The sequence below is a fragment of the Electrona antarctica genome (genome assembly GCF_951216825.1).
Source record: "Electrona antarctica genome assembly, chromosome: 23".
NCBI classification, from domain to species: domain Eukaryota; kingdom Metazoa; phylum Chordata; class Actinopteri; order Myctophiformes; family Myctophidae; genus Electrona; species Electrona antarctica.
This window is the reverse complement of record NC_136804.1, coordinates 11,262,361-11,287,418: the sequence shown is the minus strand read 5'-3', so window position 1 is coordinate 11,287,418 and position 25,058 is coordinate 11,262,361. Positions and strand designations below refer to the sequence as shown.

At 43.2% G+C, this 25,058-nt stretch overlaps 1 protein-coding gene across 5 annotated transcripts in view; it reads right to left on the bottom strand.

Annotated features, from left to right (window-relative positions):
* tspan11 (tetraspanin 11) overlaps window positions 1–20,803 on the bottom strand; it is a 109,683-nt gene extending 88,880 nt beyond the window's left edge. For 4 of the 5 annotated variants that reach the window (XR_013789002.1, XM_079494539.1, XM_079494537.1 and 1 more), the window contains exons 1-6: window positions 20,664–20,803; window positions 14,923–15,044; window positions 9,655–9,846; window positions 3,380–3,454; window positions 2,466–2,570; window positions 1,725–1,883 (exon numbers count right to left, since the gene is read on the bottom strand). Coding sequence is in view for 4 of the 5 variants with exons in the window: in XM_079494539.1 (XP_079350665.1) it covers window positions 1,725–1,883; window positions 2,466–2,570; window positions 3,380–3,454; window positions 9,655–9,846; window positions 14,923–15,009 (618 nt within the window). In the remaining variant the exon portion in view is untranslated. Of the gene's footprint in view, window positions 1–1,724; window positions 1,884–2,465; window positions 2,571–3,379; window positions 3,455–9,654; window positions 9,847–14,922; window positions 15,045–20,659 lie in introns of all 5 variants that reach the window. The other variant, XM_079494538.1, reaches the window with a different exon arrangement.
* Window positions 20,804–25,058: the final 4,255 nt, after the last annotated feature.

Below are 25,058 nucleotides of genomic sequence, written 5' to 3'. Positions count from 1 at the left end.
TACAATAGGGCAGTGGTTACCAAACACTAGACCGGGACCCATTTTGGGGTCAAGGGCCAATTTTATGGGTCGCCAGTTAGTTGTTTTTGTTGATTGAGCCCCACGGCAGCTTTTAACATTGGTCCGGTTGCTATGGCAACACCCCACCGCTCCAGCTATGGGACGGAAAGTCCAATCACTGTTTAAAGCAGTTATGTTGAAAGGAGGATTTTCAAACGTCCATAAATCGGAATCCAGGAGTCCTTGGTGGATCTTCTGAATCCAGGAGTCCTTGGTGGATCTTCTGAATCCAGGAGTCCTTGGTGGATCTTCTGAATCCAGGAGTCCTTGGTGGATCTTCTGAATCCAGGAGTCCTTGGTGGATCTTCTGAATCCAGGAGTCCTTGGTGGATCTTCTGAATCCAGGAGTCCTTGGTGGATCTTCTGAATCCAGGAGTCCTTGGTGGATCTTCTGCCATCCAAAATGTCGGGTTTAATTTGTGCCTTTGTACCGCGTCGCTCCCGCCATGTCAACGCTTCTGACGAAAGGTAAACAGTGTGTGCTTGTGCCAATGATACTAGAGTGTGTGTAGTGAGTGTGTGTGGGGGGCGGGCAAACTCTGACTCTTAACCCATTTAGACCCGACGTCGAAATGAAAAAAGAAAGTCTTCTGAAAGAATATATATATTCCAAGATTTGTGCCGCATTTTCACGATTTTTCGAAAATAGCAGACCTACAAGCTCGTAGCGCGCCACTCGGTGGCGCGCTATGAGCTTGTAGATCTGCTATTTTTCAATAGCTAAAGTGTAACATAATGCTTAGTTAAAACACCAAAAGGGGTTCCCGCCCAGAATGGGTTAAAGTGAACGTGTATGGTGGCATTGGGAACTTCATGAATGCTAACTGCTAGCCAGCAATAAAATAATTAAAAACAATCTGGGAACCACTGCAACTGGCCATCAATGTATGAGAAACTATAATGTAATAATGACGATCCAAGGTTTCTTCTGCCCAACAGCGATGATACAGAGATAATTGTGACATAGAGTGATGTTTCCCTTCAACTCATTTATTGCTGCTAGCATAAACCCCAGTTCCAGCGGCCACCATACGAGTTCACTTTAGAAGTCGGAGTTTGTCCGCCACACACACACACACGCGCACGCGCACACGCGCGCGTCAGAAGCCTTTACATGGCGGGAGTGTCGCAGTACAAAGGCACAAATGAAATCCAAAATTTGGATGGCAGAAGAACCACCAAGGACAGCTCTCCTGGAGTCCGACTTATGGAGGTTTGAAAATCCTCTTTTCAGCTGCTTTACACCGTGATTATATTTTCAATCCCAGCGGTGGGGCGTTGCCATAGGAACCGGACCAATGTTAAACGCTGCAGTTGGAATCAACCATTCTATAGACAGAGTAAATGTTGGGGTACGTATACCGGTATACGGACCTGGGATATGACGCCACCTAGCATCGGGGTGCGTATATATACGGACATGGGAAAGAAAGAATTAAAAGGAAAACCACAAAGCACAAAGTGAGCTCAAGGGTCTGTGTTGCCATGTTCGCTTATTATAAGAGACTCTGGGCTTGTTTTTCTGTAAAGTCGCTATATTGGTAGTTGCTTCTAAAGTGTAGTTACTTATTTGGGCTTCCTTCCTCAATGTTATTTAAACCAGTGTCTCTCAAAATATTATATGCATGTTTAATATGCATTTGTCGTGTTGTGTGTACACTGACCTCCACCTTGTAGATGTTGGACGGGTGGTCTCGCATGCCACATCGGGGGGTGATGGTCTTGCAGCAGCTGTCGGGCACCAGTCTGCTCTCGGCCCCCAGAGAGGAGATGTAGGCACTCTGCCTCCAGTCCTGGAAGTTGTTGCTGCCGCAGCATTTGAACTGGAAGGTTCATGTGAAGAGGAATACCACCAAGACGCATTTATGAATAAGGTTGATACATGCTGGGCATGCGAGCATGTCAGTCTATTCTATGCCATAAATGTAATTTATCACAGGATGATATGTCATTCAAAATCAAATTATTTTGAATACTTCAGTTGATGTTGCACTACTGTTTTATACGCTTACTGTACTATTTACATTTTTATTGTATTAACGTGTAGCTGCACTACATTTAACTGTAGTCCTAGATCAAGGTTTTTAATTGCAAGGTCCCCCATAACTCTGGAAGTGTACAAATGGAACTAAATGGACCAAAAAGGGCCCATTTGTACACTCTCAAAGAACCCAGAGAGCTCCTCCTGGACTCCTGGATTATTTTTAAATTACACACTGGTTATCGGACCGGTACTCGGTATCGACCGATACACAAGTTATGGGTATCGGAATCGATATGTAAAAAAATGGCATCGGTACAAACAATAGTAAATTGTGCCACATATACAAAGAATATGTGACTTGACTGGGGTCCCTCAGGGCTCTATATTTGATTGGTTGATGGGAAATGTAGTGCGTACGTACGTCCTGCTGTAGTCTGTCCACGGCCATGGTGATGGAGTCTCTCCCTGGCTGGGCGTAGTTCTCCGTCATGGTGTGATTCAGATGCTGCTTGAGCTCCTCACTCAGCTGGAGAGGGTGGAGCGACGTTAGAAGAAGGAATAGATGGAGGTTTAAAGAGAGGGTGGGGGGTGGATAGGAGGAGAGGCGAGAAATTAGACAAGAAAAATAATTACATGAAACTGATGCTTCTGTTGAATAGACACAACCGTCTTCCTGCATGACAGTGGAATAACATCAAACACACTGGTTGTCAGGACCGCCAGGGGGTCCCCCAAATTATTTTAGGGGGGTCTCCAGGTGATGTGCAACATCGTTTCACTCAACAGTGATGCACAACATACACCGTCTGTGAAGCGGGTGCGCAGCAACGGGGCACAGTATTGCCCCGCGTCATAGCCGCACAGCAACACCCACAGGACGCGGCGCGCTACCGCGCGGCTGGCCAGCCACGCCCACGGATTCCCGGATGGAGGCCGCGCGGCAACGCCTGGAAAATAGAACAGCGGCGTATCGGCGCGTCAGGCGAGGCGTGAACGCGCGCCAGCGCACGTCTGACGCCGCCGGTGTGGGATAGGTTAATTGAAAATAACGGACGCGCGGCGTTCACAGACGGTATAAGTGTTAAAGTTATAATTTAATGACGCAAGACATTTTTGAGGGCCGCTAGCCCCTCCTATGCACAGCTTTGTGTGTTTGTGTGTATGAGCCGTGTTTGTAGCACGGAATGTGATGATTTCATTGGTTGAGCACGGAATGTGATGTATGATGATAAAAGTGCCCCTCGCTTCACACAAGTGTGATTTTGAAAAGATTTATGTCCCCCCTGTTACTGAAATGAATGAATTGAGTAAGAGTATAGCAGGTACTTTACTTACCCTCTGGTAATAGACATAGGCCAGGACACCAGCCACCAACTCAATCAGAAAGATGAACAGCAGACAGGAAAAATACTGTAGATGGGGAGAGAGACAAGGGGGAGAGAGAGAGAGAGAGAGAGAGAGAGAGAGAGAGAGAGAGAGAGACACACACACACAGACAAAGAGACCATTTTATAAACAAAACACTTCATGTTCTATTTAAACCTCAGCTGACCTAAAATTACATTAAGACCCGAGGCAGATTCTACAAATATTTTCTGAAACATGTACGTATGTTGCTATATGAAGCTCAAATTTGTCATGTCAAGGACCACCACAATTATGAATTTGGCCACATATTTAGTTTCAGGGACTCCCAGAAGCAAAGATTTGAGTTAAAAATGCTGTAAAAAATTATATATATAAAGACTAAAATAATGGTTAAAGCGGTTAAAATATAGATAGTCCAAAATGACACAGATTTTACACGGTTGACACGGTTTTAATGGGTTAAGAAAGTAATTCACTCATTGCGACAACTCATTAAAAGTTTCCTAGAACTGTGTGTACAGATAGCACAGCGCCACAAAAACGAGACAACCAACAAAGTGAATTTGTTGTGTGTAAAATTGTGCCTAATTTATGATCTGTCACACAATCGCGGCTCTCTCAACGGGTAAGCTTGTAGGCCACAACGGTTAGTAAGCTTGTAAGTGTGAATGGGGGGGGGGGGGTGCAGGTCTTGCGGTGAAAAGAGCAAGGAAATGCTGTTAAAATGTCCCTGGTTAGTCTTTTAATGAGCTTTATAAAACAATCAATCAAGAGATCTGTGCAGATTCAAAACATTTTGAACATTGTTTACTTCATTATGACAAAAAGCAAGAAAGAAAAAGAACAACAAAAATGCATTTGTTTTTCAGAAGAAAAACAACCCCCTCTTAATTAAACTGAGATGCTGTCAACGTTGTAGTGTAGAATCGACGGGAAATGAAAAAAATTATGATTCGGAGAGCTAATTCTGGCTACTTAATTAGTGAAGCGCAGAACCATTGGGGTGAACTAGCGGGCGGGTAGTAATTACGGAGACAGGAGAGTAGAGCAATCGCCCACGCGGTGAAAAACACTTGACAGGTTGCCTCTTAGTGAGCAACCGATCAAAACTAATCGCTCGCAGGAGCAAATTGACATGTGGAAACTTGGGACGACACACATAAAATTGCTGTATATTATGCAAACTCACACACAGAAACACGAAGGCCTTGTTGCCTGATGCTTAATTTATGATGCGTAGCGTGCCAAAAATAGAAGACCTACAATGTCACATACACATTGCATCAACAACATGTTGTGAGATTGGAGGTTGACTATTTCCAGCAGCACACGACACCATCTTGCAACGTTAAGTATGAATTCAGGCTAAACTGAAACATGGGGTATCGTCTCTGTCGGTGGAAACCTCATTATGACAAAAAAACGGTTACTGGTTCGAACCCACCATGGTGCATCCGGCATTGCTTTGTCGGGCGTCTATTTGTCGGGAGGGGAAGCCGGACCAGAGCCATTGAAATACGACAGAGTTACAACAACTCAAAGTTCACTTCATGGAGCCGGTCTAATGACGGCTCCTCTACATAGACTTCTATTGGCGAAGTGCTGGCACCAAATCAGTTGGCTTGTTGTGAGACCACTATACATAAAAACCCAATTATGATGAGAAAACCTGATTGTTCAAAACTGAGTATTTGTGGGTATACTCTTTTTGCTGAGGTTTGCGTGATCTGCGCAAAAGGACAGTTAACCCATTTTGGGCGGGAACCCCTTTTGGTGTTTTAAACATTATGTTATAATTTAGCTATTGAAAAATAGCAGATCTACAAGCTCATAGCGCGCCACCGAGTGGCGCGCTACGAGCTTGTAGGTCTGCTATTTTTGAAAAATCGTGAAAATATTTATTTCAGAAAACTGGAGGATTTAGAAGGATTTTTTAAAATTTTGAGGTCAGGCCTAAATGGGTCAAATGATAAGGGACAATATCGGTGGCACCCAACTGTATATAAGACATGTAGGGGAGCCCAAAAAGCACACAATAAAATGGGAAAAGTTTCATTTCATGTTTTAAGACATTTAAAATATGGAGATAAGAGGTTTCTGCCCCGACAGCAACAATATAAGCATGTGTACACGTGTGCAGAGAGCTAATTAACACGTGTGCAGAGAGCTAATTAGGCCCACCTGTCAGGCAGCCTGTGTTCTGACAGCAGCAGCGTTGTCGCTGAGCCCCGAGGCCAGATGTTACATCGCAGCCGGTCGCGCGGCAGCAGCAGACGTGCTGCAGGACGCGACATGGTGAGGTGACAGGCCGCATCGTTCGGTTTGCTATTTACACGTCTAAAAGCGGTCGTTTCTCGAGAAAACACCCTTTTGCTATTAAAAGGGGCATCTCTCAACTCATGCTTCGATTCAAAATTGATTCAGTGCAATTCAAGATTCAAAAACGATTCTCGATTCAGTGCATACAGTGTAAGGCAGGGGTTCTGTTCTGAAACACGAATATTTTCATGTCAAGGACCCCCAAATGGATGTGTTGTGATGAATAGATTTTGTGCCAGGAATGCACCCCCATAAGAGGGAATTTGACGTGAATTTTACAAAACAATGCGTCGCACAATGCGTCGCATTACGATGCGCTGTATGCTTGCAGACCGGCTGTTTTCTAAAAGCAGCAGATTGGAACGCATAGTGACACATCATCATGTGTTTCCGGTTCTAATCTGCTGTCGAGCCAATCTAAACTGAACCGGAAGCATGGATGACGACACCTTCTGGAAACCCATGATAGTACAGTAGTGTACAGTTATTCATGTCTTATTTCAGTAGGCTGTTGGTTTTCTAGTAGCCCGAGTCTGCCCGACACCAAGCCTGAATTTACATTGCGTTTCACTTCATTATTCCAGGTGGTTTGTTTCAAAACAGCTTCAATAGCGACATCAGATCTAACCACCAACTTCACAGCGGGGCGCCGATGGCCTAGCGGTTAAGGTGCGTACCACGTCTGGGCTCTAGGAAGCCTGACAGTGAGTCACAGGTTCGATTCCTGAGCCCAACAAACGCTGCTGCGTGTCACTCGCCGTCTCTCCCTCCCCGTTTCCTGTCAATCTACACTTTACTACAAAAATGTGCGAACCACTGCTCTAACAGATCCCACAGCTCTCACAGCTAGAGCACTGGTTCCCAAACAGTGGGTCGGGACTCATACAGTATGGGTCTCGGATAGTGATGGGAGATTAATGGGCAAACATCGGTATTGGCCTTAACCCATTCAGGCCTGACGTCGAAATAAATTTAAAAAAAAAATCTAAATCATGACAATTTTCGGAAAGATTTGAGGCACATTTTAACAATTTTTCAAAAATAGCAGACCTACAAGTTCATAGCGCGCCACTCGGTGGCGCGCTATGAGCTTGTAGATCTGCTATTTTTCAATAGCTAAATTATAACATAATGTTTAAAACACCAAAAGGGGTTCCCGCCCAAAATGGGTTAATGGTTAATGTGGTTAAACGCTAACGTGACATGGATGCGTTCCAGGTCTCAATGGATTAAACGGATATATCGGTAAAATTATATCGGTTACAGCAGATATTTTATTTCATAATAATTATGTTGAAAAATAAATTAAAAAGCCTTTCGTTAATGACGAAGGCTGCAAATTATATCAGTGCTTTCTGGGGAAGCTTTCAAAAGAGTCAACAAGTTGGAACATTTTTATAAGCCATTTTTATTTTATTTTAATATTTTCTTAAAGAATGAGATCATTTCGACATCGGTTATATCGGCCATAACAGCAATTAATTATAATCGGATATCGATATCAGCCATAATGTCTCATCGGTACATCACTAGTCTCGGACCAATCCACAAGCGCGCAGCGTGGCGCGAAGCGTGCTTGTAGATCTGCTATTTTCAGTCGTTTTTGAGTCTCGGGCAAACGTCTAATCTCTCTTTTGGGTCTCCTCGACCTGCCCAGTTTGGGGAACCACTGAGCTAGAGATACTGTAGAATAGATGGAGCTATAAATAGACCTGCAGCAGCGAGCACTCGCCTCCTCTCACTGGGTCCAGTCTCTAGAAAATAACGAGGACAGTGAAGCTGCTGTCACAGTCATTTGTCAGCATGCTGCGCTGCAGTACCGGACCTCATGCATGAAGCACCAGGGCAGGGGTGGGCAACTTTGAAGATGGAGTGGGCCACTATATTTCCACACTCACACCCTAGGGCCATATATTACAGTCGTAGCAAAAATAGCCGATCTACAAGCTCAAAACGTGTCGCAGCTTGTAGATCGGCTATTTTTGCTATATTCGAATTGAAATCTTACATTTTTGCTATTTTTGAATTGGAATCCTGAAAATGAACATTTTTATGTAATTCCAAATGCCTTTAATTATACATGTGTTGAGCATTGAGCTACTAATTTAGACTGAAGTAATTAAAGCGGGTCATGTTTGCATGTCGTAGAATTGTAACAGCTGAAACCAATATTATATCAGTTTTCTGACATTAACCTGAGGGCCACATTAAGTGAAGGTGGGGGCCGCATGTGGCCCCCGGGCCGCCAGTTGCCCACCCCTGCACCAGGGTCACATGTTACAGCTAGAGTTGTTCCAATACCAGCATCGGAAAAGCTGGCAATACAGCCCAAAGTGTCGGCGCAGAACGTAGTACCACGCCATGGTACCAAAACATTGTGACGTGCACACGCAGGTACGGAACGGAACGGTGCATGCGCATGCATGCTAGAACGCGTCCCCCTAGATTTAAGAGAAGACGCACGAGACTTTCCAAGACGCAAGTACCCAGTGGTCTAGGTTTACTGGCAGTGGGCAAACATGCTGGGGCTTCTATGGAATCCAAATGACTGAAATCAGCCATGGCGACTGAGAACTTTAATCCATGTAATAAATTAATCTTCTCATTGTGGTCATTAGAAATCTAAATGGTATTGCACACACAGTAGGTACTTAGTCAAAAATATATTAACAGTTCATTCTGACCCATCCCTACTTCAATCCTCGTCCCAAAATAGAGGCCACAAAAGCAAAACAAAGGTCCACTTACTGGAGGACATATAAATGACAACAAAATGTCATGGAAAGCGACTAGACCATAGCAGATGAATGGTCTCCTCAGTGCACAAAGCATGGATCATCATTTTCTAACTGCGACCAGATTAACAAGAGATGCAGTGTTTAAAAACAATGAGATGAAAATACAATGGTTCAATACAGAATACTACTCACTAGAGCTGGACCACAACAATAGAATATCATATAATAATACAATATCCTTCTACCCAAATTGAAAAGGGGTGCAAAGGAGTATGCCAGTTTATCTCACTCACACACACACACACACACACACACACACACACACACACACACACACACACACACACACACACACACACACACACACACACACACACACACACACACACACACACACACACACACACACACACACACACACACACACACACACACACACACACACACAGCAAAGTTAACAAAATCAAGGCATATGTCCTCAGTCACGATACAACAAGCATGTAATGTCACCCAGCATTCCATAGGCCCAAGGAGTAGTGTAGGCATCCTAAGTTCGAAACCCCCTCCAACAACCACTCAGTGGGCATGTCCCAGGCCGGACCTCCAGAGGAAACAATTTCCCAGTCAACTCCTGCATTGCCGCCCGGTGGTTCAGGGGTAGAGTGGCCGGATGGTAACCGCAAGGTTGCCAGTTCGATCCCGGGCTCCCCCAGAGTTAGTGTCAAAGTCCTTGAGCAAGACACTGAACCCCTAATTGCTCCTGATGTGCTGGTTGGTGCCTTGCATGGTTTCTGCCACCATCGGTGTGTGAATGGGTGAATGTAATGCACAATCTATGTATAGCGCCTTGGATAAAAGGCGCTATATAAATGCACAATTTACCGCCCGGTGTCATATTGTTCTCCGCAGCGTGGCTGATCCCATGGGCCCAAAATCCACCCACTGTGCGATCGTGTTGAAGCACACAGTCCACAGAGGTTAATGTACGTATGTTTTGGAATAATAATCCATAAATGTAGCGGAGTTAAAAGCACAACATTTCGATCCTAAGATGTATAGTGGAGTGGAATTTAAAAGGCATCGGATGTTGGAATTATAGTCAAGTAAACTACAAACACCTAAAAAAAGAATTGCACTTAAGTATGCACTTGGTTACTTTCCCCACGACGTGTGCACGATTCTCACCGTGGACAGGCAGCTCCTCTGCTCGCGGATGACGGCGCAGCAGCCCAGGAAGCCGGTCACCACCACCAGGCTGCCCGCCAGGATGAGGATGTAGGCGGAGACGGCGAAGGTGCTGGAGGCCAGCAGGCTCAGGTAGTCACTCTTCTCCACCAGGGTCCACACGCCCACGCCCAGTACTGCGGCCCCGCCCACCTGAGAGAGAGAGAGAGAGAGAGAGAGTGTTCATTTCTAGAGATGTACCATTTTGTTCCTTCCCCCACACCGATGCCCATATCTTGGGTAGATACAGAGTACCGATCCGATAACGTGTAATAAAAAAATACAAATAAAATAAAAATCTAGGGCAAAGTGGGGACCTGGGACTCAGGATTCCTTGAGGGGGTTCCGAATAGACCCCTACAGGTCTGTAACTCTGAGAGCGTACAAATGGACCCCTACTGGTCTGTAACTCTGAGAGCGTACAAATGGACCCCTACTGGTCTGTAACTCTGAGAGCGTACAAATGGACCCCTACAGGTCTGTAACTCTGAGAGCGTACAAATGGACCCCGGGGCGCCTTTGGTTGAATTTGCACACTCTCAGAGTGATGGGGTCCATGGAATTAAAAGGTTTGAGATCCACTGATCTAGGAATAAATACATAAAAAAAAAATATATATATATATATATATATATATTAAAAAAAACAGTAGTGCAACATCAACTGAACCAAAATATAAATAATTGATTACTAAAACGAAATGAAAATGTGCTGTCAAAATGTACAGTGAGGCAGGGGTTAAGAGGGGAAATGTCTCCAAAGAAGGAATACAATGGAGAAAAAAAAGAAAGAAAGCAGAAGTTTGAAAGGAATGCGAAAGAAAAGGATGGGCGACACAAAGGGAAAAGGAATGAAGTTATAGAATGACATGAAGCAGCAGTGGACAACAGAAGCATGACACTTTAACCACACCATAATAAACCCTATTTTATACATTATGTTGTACACCGCACAACAATGTGACACGCAATGAACAAACACATTTTTTAAAAGCAAGAACCAATACTTTTACTCAAGTACAAATTTGACTGAGCAATATTTGACCAGTCGTGTATACTTTGTAAACAAGGTTGAGTACCTTGTCCACCACTGTTTATGTTTATGTGACAAGCTGGGCCTTTAAAATGATAAAGCAGCAAGCCAGAAACATAGGATACAGTGAGTCAATGGAGCGAGTCTCAGTCACTGTTGACAAAAGGAACCTCAAACAAAAGGCTGTAAGGGAGAACCGGAGGGCAGGAGGTGACGAATAGAGGGGGAACTCCGTGACACTGGATAGAAATGAGACAGAAAAGAGAGATCACAGCAAGCCAGACGCAGTGGGAGGAGGACAGGAATGAAGGGGAGAAACTGAGGTGGAAGGATAGAGAGAGATTGGGAAACAGTCAAACAGTGGGGTGAATAGAGAGAAAGTAAAGAAATATAAGTACAGTTGGGTGCCACCGATATTGTCCCTTATCATTTGACCCATTTAGGCCTGACCTCAAAATTTAAAAAAATCCTTGTAAATCCTCCAGTTTTCTGAAATAATTATTTTCACGATTTTTCAAAAATAGCAGACCTACAAGCTCGTAGCGCGCCACTCGGTGGCGCGCTATGAGCTTGTAGATCTGCTATTTTTCAATAGCTAAATTATAACAATGTTTAAAACACCAAAAGGGGTTCCCGCCCAAAATGGGTTAACTGTCCTTTTGAGCAGATCACGCAAACCTCAGCAAAAAGAAAAGGACAATATCGATGGCCTCCAACTGTAAGTATGGTCTGTATTTCTAAATTCAAATGTGTGAGCTTTGTTGATCCGCTAGTGCTATTTTCACCACAAGACACTGTCGTACCACGCAGCCTATAAAATAGGGCTAGGGCGGTTAAGATTCCAAACCAAACAAACTTGAGGAGATGAGACATCGGGAGTTAATGATCATCGTGTCCTGTCCCAACACACCCACCCACACACACACATGTTGTTTCCCTCAGCGTTCATGTAGGAAATGCCACAGTCAGAGACGCTCCCTTCATCGTCCCTTCCCTTCAGAAGCATTGACTCCCACTTTTAAACAGCAGCAGCAGCACATGGCACGTCTCAAGGGCAACGGGAGAAAGGCCAGCACCTTTGGGAATGAACCCATTGAGACCTGAAGCCGATGCTACAAATGCCTTCTAAATCCTGGTACGTTTAGGAAAATGATTATCAGTAGTGTCAGTCATAACCAATTACATAAACATACCAGACCATCAGTATGGTCCATAAACAAAACAAGAGGATGAGGGGGAAGTGACTCTTTAAGTGTCGTCTCTTAGGTCGCCTTCACACCAGAAAGCTTTACTGCGATTAAAACGAATCCTGCTGCACATTGTCGGTATTTTACGCAGCGAGATGTCCCCTTTACCGTGAATAGATGTGATCAAATGAGACCAATTTTATATAATGATCGGAGTACAGATTATAAACTAACTAGAAAAAGTGCCCCTCGGGGCACAGGTCTCCACCAGGGCAGGTCAGGTTGTGGCCTCCTGGTGGCGCTATAATAGGCCAATGTGAAAAGGGTGGGATATATTCCTCAGCCTAGTAAGAAAATGTGTGAAAGATTTCACGTAAATTGCATGCTGCGTTCATGATTTGAGGCTTTTGTTCAAAACGGGGCAATCTTGCAAACTGTGAAAACCAATTATAGCCAATTAGGATGGAATATGAAATATCGGACAGATCCGACTTGAGCACATGACCATAGAGATACTGTGTAACGATTTGTGAGATTTTTGGACAGAATCTGGAGGAGTAATATCAAAAAATGTGTTTTACAAAAGTCGGCCTCCTGGTGGCGCTATAAAAGGCAGATGCGGAAAATGCAGGTCAAAGGTTTGTCCTTGGCCTCTAGGGAGTGTGTATGCAACGTTTCACGCAGATCGGTGCAGTTTTAGGTAAAAAATGTGAAAAACCTGCCTCATGGTGGCGCTATAACAGGCCGTTCTGGAAAATGTGGGGCAGAGGTTCATCGTTGGCATCCAGGGAGTGTGTGTACAAAGTTTGGCATCGACCAGGTTAACGGTGCCGGAGATTAGCTGGTAACGGACGGACGGAAGGAAGGACGGACACACACACACACACGGACGGACTGAGTGCAAAACATACTCTCTCCCCATGCCTTCGGCCTGGTGGAGACAATTAAGGATAATTTCTCTCTCTCTCTATCTCTCTCTCTCTCTCTCTCTCTGTGTGGTGTGACTTGTTTGCTCATGTTACAGCACCAGGGAACTATGTTTTGAAAGGCGCTTTATAAATAAAGTTGACTTTATAAAGCCTCTTCACATTTGAACTCTGGAAAATGTCCAGGGAATCAGGCTGGGACAATGTCCAGTGTTGGCTTTTCAAAATTGAAGTGCTTGATATCCACTCTTATGCGCTGGGCCTAACTTTCATCAAAACCAGCCGTCCTCCGAGTGAGCCGACAAATAAGTGCATAGGGAGTAGGGACTGTCACAAATCATTCTCTTGTTAACATTCCTACGGCAGGAAAGTGGCTAATAAAAAATTTTGAATTACTGTTTTTTTTAGTGGTGCAGCCACTCCATTGCGTAGCTATGTGTCCCTATGTGTGTCCCTGCACGAAAAGCTGAAACACCTCGCTAATACCACTGGATGGCACTGAGAGAGAGAGAGAGAGAGAGAGAGAGAGAGACACACACACACGTTTGAACTCAGTGCATTACTCCCCTTCCATCACCAAAACAAAGCTGCCCTTGGCTTTCTGTGCTTCTAGAACCCTTTCCTAGAGTGAGTGCATGTCTGTCCGCCTGCCTGCCTGCCCGCCTGTCCGCCTGCCCGCCTGTCCGCCTGCCCGCCTGTCCGCCTGTCCGCCTGCCTGCCTGCCTGCCTGCACAGACTACTGAGAGCCAGTGGACCCACAAGGGTATTTGTTTCCATTTGTTCACTCTTAAAGTTACAAGTGGATAAATGAACACAGAGCAATTTACTGTGTAAGTTTCAAGTGAATACAAAATGTAATCTTCATGCTAGACTGCCATTAAATATCCAAAGGTCAGCCGTGAATCAAGTCTAGCAGTTTGTCACAAGCTGAAGGTTTTCTTACAGGCAGAGAGGATGTTTGCCTGTAACAGCCACGACGACACCAGATCTTTAGGAAGAAAAACAAAACACCTAGTTTCTAAGAGGTTTATTTACTCTTCAGACTTGATAAAAAACTATTATGATTCCAATCTTAATAGGCCAAAAACTGGCAGATGTCAGTCTGACAACAGGGGGTTTTGTTAATAGGCAAGGCAAGGCAAAGCACATTTCAACAACAAGGCAATTCAATGTGCTTTATACAAAACAAGCAAAGGAAACACAATTATGAAATGACATTAGGATGCAATAAAACCAAATGCGTAAAAATGTACGTGCAGACGAGAAAGAAAAATAATTCAAAGGCAGCAGCAGACAGAAAAGACTTAAGCTGTGATGTAATAGAAACTAGAGCAGTGCCCATTGGGCACTGGCCTACTTGGAACGATGCAAGTTGTAAATGCATGCCCCACCCAGTTACAGTATTATGTCTGTGTCACTTGCATGCCCATATGGAGTTCTTTGTCAGGCATGCCCAAATGTGGAATCTATGCAGATGTCAGAAGATCATTGTGATGTCAGAACAGGACAGCTCCATATATGGAGCCTGGGCAGGCAGGGGCCCTGTCCGGAGCCTGGACAGAGGCCTTCTGTGGCGATTCTGGACAACCGTGGGTCCGACCGACTCAAGGCCGGGCACTGCTCTCCCTGTGGTGGTGTGGAACGTGTGTGTCGAATTTGAATCGGTGGGGCGAACGGTTCTCGAGTTACGTAGATTACAGACGTACATACACACGTACACACAGAGACATGATGGTGCATTTATAGATAGACAAGAGTGGCAGCTGATCTGCAGTTAGATGGAGTTTGTTCCACATACTGTATGTGGTGCATGAAAATTAAATGCTGCTTAATGCCCACACATTTAGTTTTAGTTTTAGGGACAGAAAGCAGACCTTTCCCAGATGTTTCGTAATATCCCACAAAATCAGATTATGAAATTTGGCCCCTGTGCCACAGGGAGCCAGTGTAAGGATTTAAGAGCTGGAGTGATATTCGCCACCATCTTGGCATTAGCAAGGACTCGAGCAGCAGAGTTCTGAATCAACTGCTTGATGGATTGGTTTCTTAGGGAGATATTAAACGTTTTTAAAGTTGTAACTCACCCAGAAGAGGAAGTTGAAGACAAACAGCAGGTACTTGAGACAAACCGTCAGCCAGTCCTCTTGGTCATCTTTGTACATGGCCGACATCTTCCCCTTCGCCAGTTTGGCTGGGCCTGTGACGACTGCAACACAGAGAAAACAGACCGACTGAGTGGTTTCTGGACAGTTCCATGCATTTTGATTGACATCGTGGATCCGATAACCAGCAGCTGGGAAGTGGAAAAGTAGGTTTTCACTAGTATTATATATATATACACACATTGAAGTTAAACCTACAGTTGGTTTATTATATGTCAACAAATCAATTAACCATTTTAGCATTTAATTTATACTTGGTCACATAACAGTGTCATGCAAAAATAGTGATTTTCCGCGTATGACCATTATTTTGTTCAATAACTTGATTTGTTTTATTAAATCTGTATTATGCAACTTTCATCTTCTACCCCGGATTTGAACCCGGTTTCCTGTGCAAGTGCTGAATATTTTACCATTGAGCTATTAGAGCCAGCCTGCTTGCTCAGGGGACAAATGTAATCTTGACCATCAGGTCCTAATTCGTGCCAGATCCTGTGTCTAGGTGAGACATGACCTTTGACATGATCTAAATGGCTGTAGTTGAGTGGGTCTGGTAATGGTCAACGGTTCGACTTTGACCCCGTTTAACCCCTAACAGCTCTCCCAACTGAGCACTTATCTGAGTAAGTAATCTGCTGGGTGAATGCTGAAAAGCATTCTGGGAGAGAAAAACAAAACTGCGCAAATAAAATCTTATTTGCCTTTTGGTTAAATTGGAAACGGAGAGCCAATCTTTATTTAATTCTTACCTGTCACCTCTTAGACAGGTTCTGACACACTGGCTGAACTCGCCCAACAATCACTGGGTTATGGTTTGCCTTCCTGTGCCAGACAAAGCCACACTGATTACCCTCGGAAATTGTGAAAATAAAAGCCGTCGGAGGACACAAATAGTATGAAAGGACCGTCATGAAATATGTTCCATCACTGTCATCACTCTGGTGGGCAAAAAACAGACAATAGACAACATATTGTATATTCAGAAACCCATTAAGGCCTGTGGGCGATTCTACAAATGCCTTCTAAATAAATAGTTCTCGCACTTTCAAGATTTTTCAAAAATGTTCAAAAATAGCAGATGTACAAGATTGCAGCACGGCACAAAATCTAAAATGACACAGATACTTCCCCGCCCTATAGTACAGGGCAATTAACCGAATATATGTCAAACTGATATTTAGATTATTAGACATCTTGTGGGCATAGTTGACCTTTTGGTCTGAGGGTGGCACAAGAGGAAAGTCCATGGGGTCACCAAATGCAGTAGGCTCATCTTTGAACGAAGGAGCATGAATCATGTGCACAGTTCACCGCAAATTCCACCAGTGACTCCAGCAGCTTGGAGCAGAATGTTTTCATATTCTACAAATTGTTTCAAGACACATTGAAGTTAAAAGGGATAGTTCAGATTTTTTGAACTTAAGTTGTATGAAATACTTGCCATTAATATAGTGGTTGCAACTGTATTAATCGATTGCCCGAGTCCCATGGTGGGAGTTCTGCTCTGGTTTTGGTCAACATTAAGTAGTTCCGGTCATTTTGTGGGGGGCACTGGGGCCACGCAGTAAAAGTAAATTAATCCACAAAACGAACGTAATTTGTATTGTTGACCTATTTCTAAAATAGTAGCGCGACTTTCGTTCAACTCTGACCCCTCTATCACATGGAACAATTTTTTGGGCGTAGTGATAGACACAAAAAACATAGTTCTGTGTGATAGAGGGGTAAAAAAAGAACGGAAGTTGCACTAATATTTTTGAAATAGGTCAACAATACAAATGACGTTAGTTTTGTGGATTCATTTACTTTTACTGCGTGGCCCCCAGTGCCCCCCACAAAATGACCGGAACTACTTGATATTTCACCAAAACCAGAGCAGAACTCCCACCACAGGACTCGGGCAATCAATTAATACAGTTGCAACCACTATATTAATGGCAAGTATTTCATAAAACTTAAGTTCAAAAAATCTGAACTATCCCTTTAAGCTACAGCAACAATCGATTATTTTCATTGCAAAGGTTGTTGTTTTTTGTCAAACTACATCTCCATATTGAGGGACACCCACAGCACTATAGGGACTCGGGAGTGACCATGATCTGGTACCACCCAAATTTAGAACAAACATGGGAAAGTTCCCATTATATTGCTCTGCCACCAAAATGTGGAATGCCCTGACACCATCCAGAAAGGATGTGTAACACTGGTTTCTTTCTAAATTGACCCCGAAAAACATCAGGACACCGAAAGGGGAGCCAACTGTAATTTCACCATCTCTTTTGTAGTGTTTGTATTTGTTAATTTCAGGTATTAGTGTTAATTTGTATGCAATGTTGATGAATTGAATACATAGGACGAGGAACGCAATGGAAACACATTTTCCTTTTTTCTTCTTTTTATCCTTTTAGCCTTATTCCAATCCTTTTACTAATAAAACTAAGTTAGGCCTATTTTATGCAATCAATCAATGTGCTTAAACGTTGCCATACCTAAAATAAATATACAATACTGAATAGGCAATGGCTTCTTATATTACTTAATCTGGTCAGTTAAATAATACCAGGTAATGCCACAGCACAAGTCAAACATGCATTAGTATTCTAGTCACTGTAAAATGCAATGTCAGTGTAGTTTACCCAAGCTATCAAGGCCTATTTATATTCCCATCAAAATACAATTATGGCAATTGTCATTTTTCTCCCACACAGATGCTTGTAATTGTCCACGTGTCAACCAAAACACATGGGCTGAATACAGATTGGGTTGCAAATCTCAGGAGAGATTGGTGAGAAATATGATACATGTGCTCAAGACATTACAGAACACTCTATCAGGATCACATTTCTATTGTAGCTCTTTGCCAAAGGCACTAAGTACATTTACTCAAGTACTGTACTTATTACTTAATTGACATTTTGCAGCCTTTTGCTGCAACTAAATCTCAGAATACTTTGTACATCTGGATTATTATTACAAAACATACTTTACCCCCTTCAGCTATACATTTTGGGCAATCTACAAACTCACGGGTACAGGCTTTAGTTTAGACATACTATTGGTCTGACTGTCATTAGACCGACAACCTACCTCAAACCCTAACCTAACCCTAACCACAAGCACGGGAGCAGCGCATGTTCGACCGCAAGTCCGACCGTTGTTTCCACATCGGTCCATAGGCGTGTCTAATCTGCGTGTGCATCCCCAAACTCACAGATGTGACACACACACATTGCGAGTTTGTAGATCTGCTATTTTCAAAAGATGTTTACATTTGAAAACGTATGAAATGCGACATTCTGCATACAGAGTACTCTTAAGTATATTTTGATACTTTTTTTTTAACTTTAACTCAAATACATTTTTAATTTACTTGTACTGAAGGTGAAGGTCTCCCTAGAAACCCTTTACAGTGTTGCTATCTTTATTTGCTTTCCCCTACCACTAAAAGCATTTGGCTTCTTCTTACTACTAGCTTTTCAGGGACACAATAGTCACGTTCATATCTACTAACCGTGATAGTAATATTTCATAATAGAGTGGAAACATATTAAAGCTCTATATTCCCATGGCAATCATTGCTATAGACATACAGTAGTGTTTGTTCAGTGAGAGGGGGGGGGGGGGGGGGGGGGGTCTGACCCACCCTGTCTCCAGCTCTTTAGCAAACAGAAAATACATTTTCAGGTCAGGATACAGAGAACTCATAACAGGATACAGCATAGTGACCACATCTAGGTGGCATTAACAAGTGAATTCGGAAGCGTCGAAACAGAGGAATGAGCACTGCGGACACATTTTAAAACACGCTGATAAATACATCTCCGTGTGGGGTTCTCTCTCCTGCTTGAAATGTGTAACCCACCAAATGTATTTACTAAAAGGAGCTGGAGAAACGGAGAGAACCCTGCTACTGACCAAATACTACAGATCAGAGCTTTAACTTTATTTATACAGCTAAACATATCGGTTTCAGCGCCTTTAATAGAAAACACAGTTTTCTCTATAGCCAATATTGTAAATGCAAGTGAAGAGCAATTAAGAACCATAATAAGCATACATTTACGTATGTGTCCATCATGACATGTCGATCAACTGACAGAGAGGAAACAATAGAACATTAAACAATACAGCTTTATGAAACAACAGAGTTTCATGAAACATTAACCGTTAGCGGTCCGTGTTGTGCATGGTAGGGTCTGTGTTTTGCTTGCTGGGGAAAAAACAAACATTGCCTAGATCTAATAGCAGAACGCAGCACAACATCCTGCAGAAGCTGATCACCATAATTACATAAGCCAGAGGCAATTTAATGTCTGTAGGGATTGGGGAAGACAGTTTAGCTGCTCAATGATGTATTAAAAATGATAGTTTGATGTGTGTGGACACTGGACATCAGTGTGGACGTCTAGCCTACTCCATATATTAATAATCACATCCGTGTAAACTTCTGTGGAGGGGCGCCCTTATCATCGTGCATCATCATTCTTACTGAGAGTTGAAAGCCTCTATATATACTCCTATATACACACACAACATATCAATGTTTGTGTAAGACAAAGTTTGTGCCCCTCAATCAATAATAATACCAACACTGAACAGACCTTCTCCATTGAATGTTTACAGGGGGGGGGGGGGCTGCTAGGATAGAAGAAGAGTGGGCACTGCATGGTCACCATAAGGAAGAGTGGGCACCTCGATGTAAAATGTGCTAGTTTGTCCTAAATTAAAGAATAATAATAATAATAAAAAGTATATACATGATGTGATAACATGCACTTTACATAATCATACTTAATGTTCCCTTCCATCTTGTTAATGCCCCGAATGACTTAGCCTCGGTCCCAGGCTTTTGTAGCAAAAAGTAGACCTACAGTATATTGTCAAATGTCCAATCATAGGCCTACTTTACATCACTTCTTAAGGCATTTTCCAAATGTATATACTGTAGGCTACTGTATACCGTATATTCTATTCCTGTTACTGTGTGCAAAGTGCAAACGGGACAGACTGCATGTCTGCAGTCCGTAGGCCATTATTTACATTCAAAATGCAACCGCATAAATGCCTCATAAATAACGTTGCCGCAAAAACAGAACTTCAAGCTCTGGAGGTTAGGACCAACACCCCTCGACCAAGCCAAGCGACACCCACCCTCATCATATGCGACCAAATGTCAGACAGTCAACAACGCCACTGCATGGTGTGGTGTCCTCTGATCCCATCCATTGATTTATGCTGGTATAACGGTCTGTCTGTCTGAGACAGACAGTTAATACAGACAGACAATCTCTGCTAGTAAATGTCGTTGCCAGAGGGAGGTATACACACTACGATGCGCAACTTTAGTATCCAGTTCAGTTCAGTTCAGGCTTTAGGATTCAAGCTTGCGCTGCATGGTTCTAATCTATTCCGACTTTGGCTGCAGTCACATTCTGCCTGTAAATATGAACGTATAGCCTAAAATGAGAATAATTTCCCTCCGTTTATGTTTATGAAAAGATAAACACGGGAGGTGACGTATATAAGCGCCAATTCCATTATAACAGTAATCACTCCACCTGCGTTTTTTGTGCAACGACAAAGTTTGGTGCATTAGCGTACCGTTCTGTCCCTACAAACATTTCACGGACTATGGCTATTAGCCTACACACACACTCACTCACCTGCACAGCTGGGTAGGAAGGAAGGAGAAACGTGTAGTGTCGTATAGTTGTCTGTACGAAGCGGACGGTGAAACACACCAGACAGAGCAGTGTGTTACTGGAGGAGGAAGGAAGGGTCAATGTGGGGTTGAGTAATGAACAGGACCCGCCCCCACCCACTGGATGCCATTCATATTCACATCACAGCCCTGGTTACAATGTAACCACGTTACGCACACATGTGCATGCTGGTGTTGTTGCAGCAAAATGCCTTTATTCCAGTATAGTTCATTATAAAAAGAAAAAGCTGTAGGCTTAATACTATCTTATGTGTGGTGATGTTTATCAAAAGGCATGCACACACTGACAGTGTCACAGGTCCATGGAGATAGGATTTAGGCAGCCATGGACCTTGCACACAACAAAATGCCTAATATTTAGGTCCTCAACGTTTTTAAGCCCATGCATGGACCCCTTAGCTGAGAGAAAGATGAAGCAGGGACCCCTAGGCTACTACGTACATATTGCAGTTTAAACTTTCATATAGCTTCATAGACATGGTCATTGTGTACGTAGTATTGTGTTGATTCGTTAATGTGTATTTTCAGACAGTTCACCACTTAAACCCTCAATACTATCATTTACTACTTGTGCTGCGAGGCGTGTGCGTGTCGATCGGCTATTTTAGGCTGGAGTTTATTACACACATCGAGAATTATATACAGTATAAGAACAGTGGATACTGTATATGACGTCCCTGTAGATTATGTAAACCATGAAAAGAACAGCTGCAGGAACACGCATGCATCTCCTATTATATTGCACATACAGTCAGTCGCTCTGATACCGTATTGGGCAATCATCATGTCAAGGTTATCAATATTCTTAAATGTTCTGTCACTGAGTCAGGCAGCTGAGGCCATGAATGGCCATGAACCATAACACCTATCACACAAATATTTTGCGAGCCCCTAGGGGTTTTTAAAAGGTCATACGTCTTCGCTGTCATCTGGGGACCCCCAAAGAATCATGTGGGGACCCCCCCTAGGGTTCCTGACCCACAGGTTGAGAACCACTGCTCTGTAGTCCAGGGGTAGGCAACCTTTGGCACGGGTGCCAACATTTGCACAAAGAAGGGTGATCACTGGCACACTGGCATAAGAGAGAGGATTATTTTTGTTTAAAATAAACTATTAAAAAAAATGAATCCCTCACATTTGTATGTAAATTACATCCTGCACATAATTCTACATTCATTAAAACTCTGAACTCTGACTGCAAGGGAGTCTGGGAGATTATTGCCACTGAGCCTAATGGTCATTATAACAATGTGAAAGAAAATATTTAAAAGGAAGGGATATTGGTTGTCCGAATATATCAATCAATTAAGAGGACAATCCAAATATGTTGCTGTGGTGTCATTACAATTTATGTTGACATGGCACACTGACTATCTAGGGGGGAAAAGTATCACGTGTCTTAGAAAATATGTCCGGGACCCCTATAGCAGGGGTTCTCAACGTTTTTGGCCGGGGACCCCCGAAAATGCTTTGGCAACGTCTCGGGACCCCCGCCCCGCCCCCCCCCCCCCCCCGACCCCCAATATAAATTGACTGCTACAATAACCTTAAACCATTTTGGGCGGGAACCCCTTTTGGTGTTTTAAGCATTGTTATAATTTAGCTATTTTTGAAAAATCGTGAAAATAAAATTTAAAAAAAAATCTTTTTTTTTTTTTTTTGAAAATAATTTGGGGACCCCCTAAAATAATTTGGCGACCCACGGGTTGAGAACCCCTGCCCTATAGGATGGGTGCTCAGAGTATACCGTACATCTCTTTGTCTCTCTCTCAGCTGGTATGGGGTCCTTGGCTTGAAAGAACGTTGAAGATCCCTGCTCTATATACCCTATCTTTCCACATCAGTAACCCAATAAAGCCAGCCAGCCATTAGTGGCTGATGGACTGCTATAGTGGGTCTGGGAAATGGACTTTCTGTGGTCATGCACCTGCACTGCTGACAAGCTGTCTGGAAAAACATCTTCGGCAAAGGAAGACTCCATCCATCAAAGCAAGTTCTCACTAAAAAAATAACCTTGAGGTCTCATCACATAATCTTGAAATCTCTCAAGTTTATAATGCACACAACGCACAGAAATGCAAATGGACACAACTGTAATTCTACATCTCCGAGTACATTTTTCAAAACTTTGTAATTCTACACTGTACATCTCATATTGGAGGCAAATCTTGTACTTTTACTCCACTATAATTACTTGAAAAGGTATTTACTAGTTACTTTCTGACTTCAATGTATGTGTTTATGCAATGTGTGTGTTTACACAACCACTCAAAGCTGGCCATTCATTGTCAATGGCATGTAATGGTTGTGTTGGGACAATGACGTAAAACTGGCTATTCATTATCAATGGCATTTAATGTTTGTGTTGGGACAATGACGTAAAACTGGCTATTCATTATCAATGGCATTTAATGTTTGTGTTAGGACAATGTTTGTATTTACACACACCCTCAAAGCTGGACATAGGAGGCCCTCAAATAGCCGATCTACTAGATCGTCGATCGTGATCTGTAGACACATTTTGAAATGGCACATTCTGCACAATTGGTATTGTAGTCTACCGGTAAGTATATTCGGAGACAAATACTTTACTCAAGTAAAATTGCGTAACATTTTGAATCCAGGAGTTTTTGCCCGTAACAGAGTGTTATTTCTACATTGCGGTTCTGCCACTTCTACTTTAGTAAAACATCTGAGTATAAGCCCATAGGCCTACTTCTGGTGGTGTTGACCTCACCAGCGCTCTGAAATCAGCCCATTTCTATGCCTGTCCAGCGCCAGGCTGTCCAGCTCCTTTTCCACAGTTGTTGATTTTATGGCCTAATCTATTCTCCGTCGCACGACGGTGTCGCACGGCCGAACATAGCAGACCTACAAGCTCATAATGCGTGGAACCCGCTGTGCGTTGTGAGCTTGTAACTCTGATGAAGTATGGATCGAGCTTGTCATCATCACGGCTTATTCTTTGCTGCTGTAAGCTCTCTCTCTCTCTCTCTCTCTCTCTCTCTCTCTCTCTTTCTCTCTGCAGGGTTTGAACAGCTAGGGGGCCACGGCTGAACACACACACAGAGAAAAACAAACATGATGTGCATTGGAGTGTGGTGTGTGTGTGTGTGTGTGTGTGTGTGCGTGCGTGCGTGCGTGCGTGCGTGCGTGCGTGCGTGCGTGCGTGCGTGCGCGTCAGTTGGCACCTAAAATATTGAATTTAGGCTAGTGTTAAAGCAGCACTGTATGTCACTTATTTTTACAACTAGCATATGTCCCACAAAATTATAAAGTCTAAGCAAAAACAATCATCTTTACATAAATGCATAGACTCAGGAGGGTCCCTGCAAGGGTCTTGGCTGTATAATTTAAAATTTTACAATTTAGGCATTTAGCAGACGCTCTTAATCCGATTTACCGATTTACCGTAAGCAAGAACAAAAAAACAAAACAAAAAACATGGTAATACATCATATACATAAAAATAGTCATCATGAATCATAATAAAGCTAAGAACCTAACAGTGGAATATATACTGTATATAATGAAACTATGCATATGCTATGTCTATGTTTTTAGTGAAGGTACTTCCAGCTTCTCTGCGTTGGCTGAACTGAGCACACGGGAGGATTTGTAGCCCGGGTTCGTAGTATCGTAGCGCCCCGGACGCTGCCATAACTGAGGTGTACCATTAAGTGCAGTTTTACATCTTAGCCTTGATTAGCTGCATCTGGCATACAGGGCACTGCTCCATGGATTCATCTGTAGGGGAGACAATGGGCCCGATTCTTGTGCTCAGCTACTACCCTGCATGGGTAAATAAAGGAAAAATAAATAAAATAAAAAAGTGCCCAAAGTTAGTTTACATCTAAATGGTGCATTTATATAGCACCTTTATCCAAGGCGCTTTACAGAGATTGTGCATTACATTCACCCATTCACTCACACATTCACACACTGATGCCGGGGGAAACCATGCAAGGCACCAACCTGCACATCGGGAGCAATTAGGGGTTCAGTGACTTGCTCAAGGACACTTCGACACTAACTCTGGGGGAGCCCGGGTTCAAACTGGGAACCTTTCGGTTTCCATCCGGTCACTCTACCCCTGAGCCTATATAAGTATTCTCCTATATGTAACATCTGTTACATATAGGAGAATACTCTCTAGACATTTTGTTTAAACAAACATGAGTAATTTTTTTTTGAAAGTTATGCTCCAGGACTCTAGGGGTAAGTGAGGTTTACTTTTGATGCACACAAAAGAACATTTCAGGATTCCAACTAGAAAAAGTGCCCTTCTGGGCACAGGTCTCCACCAGGAGGATAGGAGTGTGTGTGTGATGTTTGG